Source organism: Ixodes scapularis, unplaced genomic scaffold (genome assembly GCF_016920785.2).
Source record: "Ixodes scapularis isolate PalLabHiFi unplaced genomic scaffold, ASM1692078v2 PGA_scaffold3__209_contigs__length_174095766, whole genome shotgun sequence".
Taxonomy (NCBI): domain Eukaryota; kingdom Metazoa; phylum Arthropoda; class Arachnida; order Ixodida; family Ixodidae; genus Ixodes; species Ixodes scapularis.
Window position 1 is genome coordinate 56,356,253 of NW_024609868.1, and position 12,144 is coordinate 56,368,396.

The 12,144-nt window shown below is 44.1% G+C and overlaps 1 protein-coding gene across 1 annotated transcript in view; it reads left to right on the plus strand.

The window, feature by feature from the left end:
* Positions 1-1,443: 1,443 nt before the first annotated feature.
* The window catches only part of LOC8035262, a 73,396-nt gene continuing 62,695 nt past the window's right edge, over positions 1,444-12,144 (plus strand). The window contains exon 1 of the mRNA XM_040212927.1: positions 1,444-1,656. Coding sequence (XP_040068861.1) covers positions 1,444-1,656 — 213 coding nt within the window. The remainder of the gene's footprint in view (positions 1,657-12,144) is intronic.

Consider the following 12,144-nt stretch of genomic DNA (forward strand, 5'->3'; position numbering starts at 1 on the left):
AGTAGCTTTGGCGTGAAGGGCCCCCCACGTCTGGGGGGCGGGGGGGGGGGGGGGTCCGGTTTTCCTGCCCCCCTCCCCCGCTCACACTCAAAAGCAAGTTGATACGCTACTGAGTTGAAGTTGCTTAAGCGCTTGTCAACTTTTTTTAATTTTATCAGTGCCCGATTCGGGTGTTTTTCTGCAAAGTAAGAGAGAAAATAACAAGGTACAGACCTTTCAGGTGATGTTTTGCTGCAGCTTTGTGCATATTAAGATGGCGCCAGCCGTTTGAGCTTATCGGGACCGCTAAGTGGTACTGCCGATGTCCGCGTCTATGCCCCGCCTTTCCGAAGCGGCCAAATGTATGGGATCTTTCGTTCTAGACCATTATATTAACTCTATAATATAAACAGAAAACCTTCGTACCCCAACTAAGGATTTGTGGACTGCCCTTCGTGTAAGGTGAGAAAACTCTTAGCGAATGACTAGGAAAATAAAATATTCTGAAATATGGTTATACAAATATGGCTCAATGATGCTACTGCACTACTCCTGGCGCACTAAGACGCCGAATGCTTCCAACATTGCGCCGAGGCGCTGATAGCAAAAGACAATGTTGGCTTCGATTTCGAGTCTAACCGGGAGTGACGTCGATTTGCAAGAAGTCTATGGACTAAACGTAACTTATTAATCTTGTTGTTAATGTCTGTTTTTTTTATGCACTTAAAACGAAGTTTAATAAGTAACTTTTAGACTCCCTATCAAGCTCTCGAAAGAGCGCAAGCACCACGTGACCACAGCGAACCGTCACGTGACGATAGCGGCCACTTTTCCGAGGGCACCCGCGAGCGCCAACTTGAAATTCGTTTCGCGCCTAACAATGGCTTTAAAGATTTTTCGTTGTAAATTTATTTTGCGACATTCTCTTTCACAAGGCTGTTAAAAAAATGGTTCTTGTTTCCTTTGTTTATGTTTTTTAAACCGACTACAGTTCAGCTTTGGCGTGCCTCTTGACAACTTGACAACGAACACACACGCACACACACACACGCACACACACGCGCGCGCGCGCACACACATATGCCCACGCGCGCGAGCACACACAAACGCACCCACACACACACACACACACGCACGCACGCACAAGAAGGTCTGGAGAGTGTTTTTTTTTCATGTAATCGAACGGTTCAATGGTTTAAAAGTCTAAGACCTTTATTGAAGACAACCGAGCACAGAATCAGTCTTTTTTTTTTTTTCCGCATTTGTTGGAACGTTGTTATGCCGACTCATAAGGTGTCGTACCCTGTACATGTTCGATACTTCAACTACGTGCTGACTTGTGATGGAATAAAGTATAGTACCACATTTTAAAATTTGATATAGAAAGTTGTAGCAATTTTTAAATAGAAGAGAACCATTCGTTCATTTTTTTCCTCGCTCATGCATTTTTAAACCCTTATCAGCATGGACGAGTGCGAGCTGGCTTGCGATCGAATCGGCATTATGGTGGACGGCCAGCTGCAGTGTCTGGGAACGCTACAACACCTCAAAGAGAAGTTTGGCAGAGGCTACACGCTCATGATCTCCCTCAAGGACGGCCAAGGAACGGACCCGGCCGCCGTCAAGTCTGCCGTCGAAGAAGCCTTCCCTGGCATACGACTGAGGGACCAACGCGAGGTGAGCAGATTGCATGACTACCGATGACTTCGGAACTCCAAAACGAGAGCGCCTCTCAGTATCGCCGCATTGTCAATTGACAGTTCATGAGGCTACGGCCAACTACAGTCGCTGACAAGATGATAACGGCAGGGCGTGTCTTTCGAACGCCCGGCCTTCAGCAATCGCTCCATGCCTTCCGCTCTGCTTGGGCTGCACACTCGCGTTCGAGGTGCACGAAACGCCGAAGCATTGTCGAAGGTAGGACCAAAGTTGATAAGACGCTCAGGCTGGAGGTGGGACAACTGAAGCTGTCGTTCTCACTTTGGAAGTGATTACACAAAATTACACTCCATCTGCAAGTGCTTAAACGTTTCTATTCAAAAAAGTCTCCATACTAGTTTCTCACTCTCTCAAACAAAATACCTTGAATATGCCGTTGGGTATCTTCCATACATATCTTTGCCACCGTTGCCGCAAGCAGGACGTTTATACAATGCGAATTTCCACTGAAATAATTTTAGAAGGCTGTTACGCTCAAATGGGTGCCAGCACCCTTTTTGCTTTCCACTTTTCGTTCGCAGGGTACCCTCAACTTCCACATGACGGACAAGCTCGCGTGGAGCGAACTTTTCACCAGAATCGAGGCATTTGAACAAAGATTTAAGTTTGCGCATGCCTTCGTGTCAGATAGCACATTGGAGCAGATCTTCGTTGATTTTGCCCAGAAGGCGGATAGGAAGTCAAACATTCCTGTTGCGGGCCAACGGACCTCCCAGCCGCGAAAGTAGCCGAAGGCGCCTCATGGAGGGCATTCCATCATTATTCAAAGCACAAGTCATAAAACAAAATCTTCCTCTATATATGCAAAACTTTCAACCTAACCGTTTTAGCCTAAATAAAGCTCTGCTGAGCGCAAGTTCGTCTCCTTCTTTGAAGGGGTTGTGATGACATCAGAAAGCCGAGCTCTTTTTGGCTGATTGAAAAAAAAAAAAATGATGGCTGGACCCCAAGGTGTTTAGCATTGAGGTCTACCCTCTATCCTTTCAATCAAAGCCAATCAGAGCTCGGCGTCGTTCTGACGTCACCGAAACTAGTGTACTAAGCAGACGACTTTCTCTCCGCATAGCAAATAACCTGCCCAAACAACAATGAACTCTATCACGGCCTGTGCGGATTAAACCGATCTCACTAAGCGTTCGGCGCATGCGTGACGCCGCCAACTTTAGTTCACAAAAGGCAGACGGCAGTGCACGAGAGGACTTGTGCCATGTCGTGCTCTACACGCGCAGAGCTCCAGCGAGGTTGTCGCACGTGCAGGAAGACTAAAGTTCCCTAGATATATTGTGGCAGCGGTGGTATAGTCAAACTGGCTGGTGAGATTGGTCTATTGTGCACGGTGCTCAACGAAACAAAACAGAGCAGCGGAGCGCGTGACCTTGCCCAATAGTACTACATAGAAGACAAGGCCTGCGCATGACGTCATCTCCAGTGGATCCCGACCCGCCAAAAGTGGCAATCAGGCTAAAGCTCATCGGGAGTCGCCGCAAAGTGGCAGACGCGTCCGTCTTGGCGACGCCATGTGCTAGCGTCGCGCTTGTTGTGAGGCGCTGCGAGTCGCGTTGGTTGCGATGCTGACGCCAGGTAGGCAGCGCCCGATGGATCCACTAGTGATGGCGTCCACCGGGGGAGGGGGGGGGGGGGGTGCACAGAATTTTCTTTTTTTATACTCGTTTTCACCTGAAAAATTGTAATAATAAGAGTCCCGCTCCTCACGAGTCATTACCAATTTCCCTCTTCATAAAGATAATTCAGATACGTGTAGGTGCATTTTAGATTACATATAGGTTATGCTATCCAGACGAACACGTTTCAAACGGGAAAATTGTTTTTTTTTTGTCGACAACCAAATATTTTAAGGAGTTCTTCGCGCGGCGTATGAACAATGCACAAAACTTCCTTTTTTCTTGAGGTGAAAAAAGGTATAGGTCGTAGTGTCATGCTAGAGTAACTGCATACGCCCTGTGCTATGCTCTCTGATGGGTCAATTCTTATTACCGTATATTGAGCACAGGCATAAGTTTGCTCTCAATAATTATTGATACTTCGTCCAACCTTATTCCCAAATGGATCGTTGTGACATCGGCATGAATAGGGTGCGCACATATTAAAGGGGCGGTGCAACGATATTCAATTGGAACGTTTTTCACTTTACACGAGCTGACTGGCACTAATGGGACTCAAGGATAGTCGAACGCAACGCCACTGGCCCAGAAACTGTTTTGTTGCTGTGTAACTTCAAAGACAAAAGCTAGCGTTTTCTTTCAATCTCTCATGCGCAAAACTTGATGACGTAGCTGGGGGATCGCAGCTGGGGGATCGTGACAATATTTGAATGCGGCTCATAGATTGAACCCGAGCATTTGCCTGAGCACTTGATTAGGGTTCGGTATAATCAATAGCTCGAGAAGCATTTGCGTAGTGGCACGTGTCCAATCGCTGCAATGACGACAATAGCCGAACCATAACAATGTCTGGAACTCAGCGCGTGTCCTGTGCCTTGCCAACCCCAGCGCGTGGCTATGATCCAAATTGGCGGCATATAATCGGCTCCAGATCACGTGGCCACTTGTTCTTCCTGCGAGTTGAGGGGGTGAACGCTGCTCGTTTTTCTTTGATTTTTTTCTGGGACTTCGATTGCGTGTGGTGAAAAGCGAACGACTCTCTCACATGTCATTAACGTCAGGGATCCGTTCGAAGCGGTATTTGTGCAAAGTACAAAAAACGTTGCTTGGCCCCTTTAAGCCACCCTAGACTGAGGATTTGGAACGTGATACCAATAAGGAGACACAGACACCCACGAAAATATTTTAATTTTTTGCCCGGCGATTTAAATGGAGTCGGAAGAATAGCCAGTCTATATTTTGCTACAGCGTAACGCATATTTATAATAAAGTAAAAAAAAAACGCAACTGCTCGAAACCGTAACTGGACTTGGCAGGAAGAAGAAATATAGAGCAGGCGAGCGTTACCGGAAATCACGTGACAGTGCAACCTTTTTTTTTCAATTAACGTATTTATATTTTTTTATGAAGTCCCTACAAATAGGTACTATAGTTCATTTTCCATTTTTAAAATATAGTTGTGCCTTCGATGACTTACGACTCTGATTATATTTGGTGGTGGTGTTTACGCCACAGAATACGGCACGTGACCACGGAGAAGAGAATGCGCGAGACTCAAACCGGTCAGTTCTCAATCGGCGGTTTTCGGGAAGAAAGAAAACAAATTTCGCGCCGCAAACTGTGTTCTGGGTTGTTGGGGTCTCATTCGTCATGCACAGATAAAAACCTTTGCGAGCATAAATTTCCTTTCAGTGTCCCTTTAAAGGCTCGTGTTAAGCCTCACGCTTCGTGCTTTTTATGAGTACAAATAATCAGTGTTGTGCAAACGCGCGAGCCGTGCCATGAACAAGTTTTGAAGGAAAAAACACGGCAAATTGATCGACGTTTTCAAAGATTCACACCCATTTCTTCCAAAATATGAACGATAATTTCGTTGTAAAAAAAGATGTTTTTTAAATACTAATTTTTTTCTCGTTCTGTTTATGAGTGGAATGAGTTGCCTCAAAATGTGTTGGCGATTGCTTCTACCGCTTTATTTGCAAGTGCAGTTGATGAACCTTTTTTTGTCACCAATGACTAACCTACTTGTTAATTGTTGTTGTTGTGTTTATTCGACTCATTGATTGTTTGTGATGTTGTCTTATTATGCCTTGGCCCTCAAAAGTTGGCCGGCAGTATTCTCAAGTAAATATATACGCGCCTCGTTCAGTGGTGCATTTTTTAGATGTATAAGATAAAAAAAAAACATCCAGAGGTTTTAAGTAATACCAAATGTTACAGAACAAGGTGGACGTGCAATTATAGAGGTCATGATTGAAACTCCAGTCCGTGAAAGTATTCATCGACTTACGCAGTGTTCCGACTGCGAACTCAAAAATCATATTTGTCCCATTCTTCATGATGCTATAATGCAAAGGTGCAGGCAAGCTGGACAAGAATGATGACAATAATTCGCGGAGAAGTAGAACAAGGCGGGACAAAGGACAGACACAAATCTCCGAAATCAGCTAGGTGACTGTTGCGCGACCGAAAAAATTCCTCCGGTCCAGGTATCGAACCGGGGACCTCCCCATTTCCAGTGGAGCGCTCTGTCAGACGCCATAGAGCAAACGGGGTTTATCAGCTTCCACCAGTCTAACACCAAGAAGGGTGAACAATCTGCATTTTAAGGTCACGATGATAATGAAATCAATGCAAGGTGCAAGCGAGCTGGACACGAATGGATGTCAGGGAAGGGAACGCGGTCAGTCCTTGATGGAACGTTTTTTTTCTTTGAGGCCATTGAAGACTCCTCGTCGTCCGAAACCACTACCTTCAAGGCAAAGTGTCAAGCGTATACGGGAAAATAATTTCGGGATTAAAAACTTCCACTTCAAACTTCAAGTTTCATCTCAGTTGGGGTCTTGAACAAATTTGAAAAATGTGTCGCAGTATCAGTATCTCTGTATTTATATTTCTGTCCTCCCTATAATGTATTCCTGTATTTGTATTTCCAGACACTTTTTGCCTCTATTTAAATTGTATTTCCGATACGCATCGCGATAACTTTCTACGGATATTGCTTAGTATCAGTATTTTACCTACTATTTTAATGTATCCCAGTATTTGTATTCTTAAATACATTTTTGAGTATTCCTTCCTAACCCTGCATTGCTCCCACCTTGTCGCGCATTGGCTAATACGTATCGGTCGAATTGTTAAACATTTCGACAAAAACCCCGAGACTGGGACAAAAAGGGACGGACAAACACAAAGTCTCAAACACAGCTGAATTTTATTTGACAAGGAAGGGTGCTTATATAGGCGTCAAATCCTACACAAATCAAAAGAGACGAAGGAAAGAGAGGGAGAAACCTTCACAAACAAAAGAGACGAAAAAAAAAAAGGAAGAAAAAAGAAAACCCGTGCCACAAGCAGTACAACAAAAAACAAGCATTACAATAGATCTGAAAAGTTTATACAAAAACAAAAGCTAAGTAGAAGGACTAAAGTGCATTAGTCCCCAAGAGACCCCAACACTACAACAGGTCGTTTATACAGAAACAAAAGCAAAGTAGAAGGACCAAAGTGCATTAGTCCTCAAAAAACCCCAACACTATAACAGGAAGGACGCAACGAACCAACGACCAGGAAACAACAAAGCGAAAAGACTTAAAATCGGACAAAGGCCTCAACACATCGATTGACAGGACGTGCAGACATCAAATTTGTAAAAACTTTCTTTGTTCTCTATCTATTGTGAGGGATGGCTTATTTACCGCATTCCCATGATTCATGATTGTTATAGATTCTTTTATCAAACGCTTCCGATCATCCTTTTCTGATAAGATGACTGTTGTTGAGTCCCAGTTAGGTAGACAATTATTGCATTCCACTACATGTTTTGATACTTCCGAATAAGGATCTTTGTTTTTGACACAACGTGTCTTATATATTATTCTTATATTATTTGACACAACGTGTCTTATATATTAGACTTATATTATTCGCTAGAACCTAAGATGTTACTTGAACGCGTAGGTCAGTTTCTTGAAAACAATCTTGTTAGATTCCAGTCACATTCTGGGATAGGGGTAGCCGACTTCCTTAGGATTCTAGAACTATATTTAAAAGCAACTGTTGTTCAACACAATAATCGAGATTTCATTCAGAAACGTGGAATATGCATAGGTTCGGCAGTTGCTCCAATTTTGTCAGAGATATATTTAAGTTATCTAGACCTAAAGCTCCATGACATCGTCCGGAACCGTTCTCCCAGCGACGTTCTTGTAAGGCGGTACGTCGACGACCTTTTGATATGCAGTACCGATCCTAATTTAGCGGCATCAATTGAAAAGGCTGCCCTTAACAGTTCTCCAGAATTAAAGTTTTCTGTAGATAGACCAGAGGGGGGTACCTTACAATTTTTAGATCTACAGCTGAAACATCCATCCAATTTGTGCTGGGAATACGGCAAGCCAAATGCAAAACCTCTCCTTCCATTTCACAGTTGTCACTCAAAACATGTAAAGGCTGGCTTAGTACGCAATTTGATCAACAGTGCTCTGAAAAAATCATGTTCCCACTTTATTGAGTCTGCTCTCAAGCGCCTGTTTGACCGTTTTAAAGCCGCTGGGTACCCTCAAGATTACGTGTTCAATCAGTTGTTGTTTCTCATCTCCCTCAAGAAAAAGTGCCAAAGTGTTCTTCAACCCACAAAGCGTGTAGTTCTTCCGTTTTTTCACCAGATTTCACATAATCTTAAATCTATTGGTAATAAGTATGGTATTAGCACGGTATTCAGCAATGATTACAAACTGAATCGTTTGACTCCGTTTGCTTCCGCCAGAGCAGGGTGCACTAAAAAACACAAGGAAAAAGAGGTCAGTTGTGTGTCAGGAGTAGTATACAGGATCCCGTTTGATTGCGGATTATGCTACATAGGACAAACCAAGCGCTGTATAAACGATCGTCTCACCGAACACAAACGTTGTGTCAAAAACAAAGATCCTTATTCGGAAGTATCAAAACATGTAGTGGAATGCAATAATTGTCTACCTAACTGGGACTCAACAACAGTCATCTTATCAGAAAAGGATGATCGGAAGCGTTTGATAAAAGAATCTATAACAATCATGAATCATGGGAATGCGGTAAATAAGCCATCCCTCACAATAGATAGAGAACAAAGAAAGTTTTTACAAATTTGATGTCTGCACGTCCTGTCAATCGATGTGCTGAGGCCTTTGTCCGATTTTAAGTCTTTTCGCTTTGTTGTTTCCTGGTCGTTGGTTCGTTGCGTCCTTCCTGTTATAGTGTTGGGGTTTTTTGAGGACTAATGCACTTTGGTCCTTCTACTTTGCTTTTGTTTCTGTATAAACGACCTGTTGTAGTGTTGGGGTCTCTTGGGGACTAATGCACTTTAGTCCTTCTACTTAGCTTTTGTTTTTGTATAAACTTTTCAGATCTATTGTAATGCTTGTTTTTTGTTGTACTGCTTGTGGCACGGGTTTTCTTTTTTCTTCCTTTTTTTTTTTCGTCTCTTTTGTTTGTGAAGGTTTCTCCCTCTCTTTCCTTCGTCTCTTTTGATTTGTGTAGGATTTGACGCCTATATAAGCACCCTTCCTTGTCAAATAAAATTCAGCTGTGTTTGAGACTTTGTGTTTGTCCGTCCCTTTTTGTCCCAGTCTCGGGGTTTTTGTCGAAATGTTTAACCACCACCAGCTCGTTTGCGCCCTTACCTTTTGTTCACGAATTGTTAACAGGCGTGAAATTTTGACGACCTTTTAACGCGCCTTGGCTCATGAGGGTTGCGGCAATTGCACACGTTTCGATTTTTCTGCTCTTAGTCTGCGCGAAATTGTTGCGCACGTTGCAGTTACGTTTGCCTGTGCTACGGAAGACCGGCGCGTTGCGTGCGATTGTAAACACAGCACTATAAAGTGCAACCGGGCCACCTTTGTGACTTTGTCTCACTAAAGATAAAACAGTGTGTGCCATTATTTCTCGAAATTTAATAGGAATCATTGCGTTTGTTGTATTTTTGTTAAAATCAAGAAACTAAACCTTCAATTCTAATGTGACGCGTCGCCACAATATGCATGCAAGCCTAAGCTTACCCTTGTCACGGGTGGTGACCAAAAAATGAAAACCGTTTACAACTCCCTGTAACACCGAATTAGAGCGCAGCTCTTGTGGAGGAGGAGGGAAGGGTACTGAAGGGGGGGGGGTCACGTGATCTCGGGGGGTCACGTGACCTTGACGATGACGATCCGATGACGTCATCAGACGTCACTGTTGACGTCATCAGTGATGATGACGATGACGATGCGGATGTCAATGACGTCATCAGTGATGAGGACAACGAGGTAGAGGGGCTTAGAGTGATAAACCGGAAGTTCGGAAGTGGCACCCCCCCGGTTGCCGCCATATTTTACGCAAATGTGACCACTCGTCACGTGACCTCCCAAGAGCCGTGACGTCACAGGTAAGATGGCAGCGCCCAGAGCTGGCGGATGCGAGTTAGTTCGGTGCGCGGTAGCCGTGATGTGCAGCTGCTTTCCGACGACTTCGGGCTTCTTCGTGCTCGCTGACGCAGGTATAATGTGAAAATATGAAGGAATGAGACTTTATACCGTTTTTGCGCAAGATCGCTCTGGATCATCTGGATATTAACGCCTGTGAGACAGCATCAGCTCTGTATCGCCGTACCGGTGCTTGGATTCCGGGATGTGTCCGAGGATCGATAGAACTTTGAGTGCTTTTAACATGAAATTTTCGCATTCTCTTAGCTTTGTTTGAACGTTGAAATATCTGAGAATCTACGCGAAATGTATACGTCGCGTTAGGGCCTAAGGGAAGTTGTTTCAGCCCTCCGTCACCTAACAACCATAGCAACTTTTAGCGAGGAAGCGCCTGCGATTTTAACCTTTTGTGCTAATCCACGATTCTACATTCGATCGCTTTTCTTCCTTTTTTTGTGTGTGTGTGTGTGTGAGTGCGAAGTGCACCCTTATTTTCAGCTACGTGGTTGGCGTTTTATTGAGTATGGGGAAGAATAAATCGTTGCAGGCACCTGCTTCAAAGCTATTCGACTTGCTATAAGAACAACTATTTTGGTGCATGCATAGGTTAACTGCGCATTTTTTCTGTTTTGTAGGATTTATTGCAGCTATACTCTTTTCCATCAAGAGTGCGTTGTATTAGTCGGTCAATTATTTAATTGTTCTAATTACCTGGATAAGATGATTCATATTTGTGTTCATCCCTTGCCGGGAGAGCAGTCTTGTTGAAAAATGTTGACTACCATTCGTTTCGGTCTCTTCAAAAGACTCTTTTTAAAAGTGTGGGCTGTCTATACTTCGCATCACCGTAACTTGGAAAAGGCCAACCGCCACAGCCCCCTCGAGCCAATCAGAGAGACGGAGCGAAGGCCAAACGCCACAGCCCCCTCGAGCCAATCAGAGACGGAGCGAAGGTGTGTGACAAATTTGTGCAGACGAGCACTCTGGTGATATGCTGTCATGTGCCTCTCTCCAATGTGTGTATTGACTCACCGAGACCGTAGCCTTTAAGCCGTCTGCCAAATTCTGATGAAACAAATTACAGTAGCTACTTCTGTAATTACCCCAGGCTTTCATACTTTGGGTATTTGTTCGACAAGGATGTTATGTCCGCCATCCCTGTGAATTCGGCTCAGCACCTATTGGACTCGAATGCTGCATTGGCGTTCGACGTAACCTGGGGCCCATTCGTGTGCTTAGCGCCGAAAAAAATGGTGACGGCTGTGTTGCTTGATAAGGTTCTGCAAAGGGTCTATTGTGTCATACATATAGGAAGTGTCATGCTATATAACAATGCATCAACACATACTATTAAACTATATGCTCAGATGTGTGTTTGTTTTTCCAATTAACAAGTTACAGCAGTGTGCTTTAATGCTATTATCATGTGTGTAGCTTTAAGTGTCCTCTCTGCAATGCTTACGAAGGCCCCTGGAAAGAATAAATTAATAAATAACATTTTCACATCACTGGAGTTGGTTTTTGGATGCACCACATGTTCAGGAAAGGTTGAACGAGTGCAGCCCCTTGCAAGAAGTCTGCCAGTCTGGTATGACCCCTTAATTAATATTGAAGGGTCAGAGAAGCGATGTCCTCGTAAGGTCCAGAGCGTGCAATGGACACAATTCTCGGTGTGTAGACTCTCAAGGCATGAAGGCAAGCGGAAATATGTTTATCTGGTTAGTGCATCAAATATGTTTATTTCCACTTGATTACATAATTATTGATTCTTAGTAAATAGTTCCATAACGAGTTCTTTCTGCGACAGTCTCCTGTCAGGCGTTCAGTCGTAGTACCTGTGGACCTTGTTGTCGGATGACGCTCCTGGCACGTCTGTGTTCAGTTTGGTCGAGCGGCAACTTTGAGCGACTGATGCTGTCTTGTAATCATATGTCATGTGCACTGAAGCTGCAGGGCTTGCTTCTAATCCAAAAATTTTCCTGGTAGTTTTCGGCATCAATGTAGCAAGCTCGGGCATGTATTGCTTACGTGACTGTGCCTTTTGCTGCACCGTTGACTTGAAAGCTGGCAACAATTTTTGTTTGCTATCCAAGTCTGGTGATTCTTGCAGTTCACTTTTGAGAGCAACCAACCATTCTATTCCTTCAAGTCACTCAGGGGCATTCTCCCTCAAAGTTGGAAATTGTGTGCTTCGTGGAGTGGACACAGAAAATTGGTGTCAGCAAATTTTTAGGTATAGTCCTTGGACTACAACCGACACCAAATCCACTGTCACTGCATCGCCGCTCACCTGCTTTGTCGTGCTTACCTCTTGTTGATGTGATGGACATGAGGAGCTTTGGGGTAATCAGGGATTCAGAATCTTCGATTCAGCACCTTCG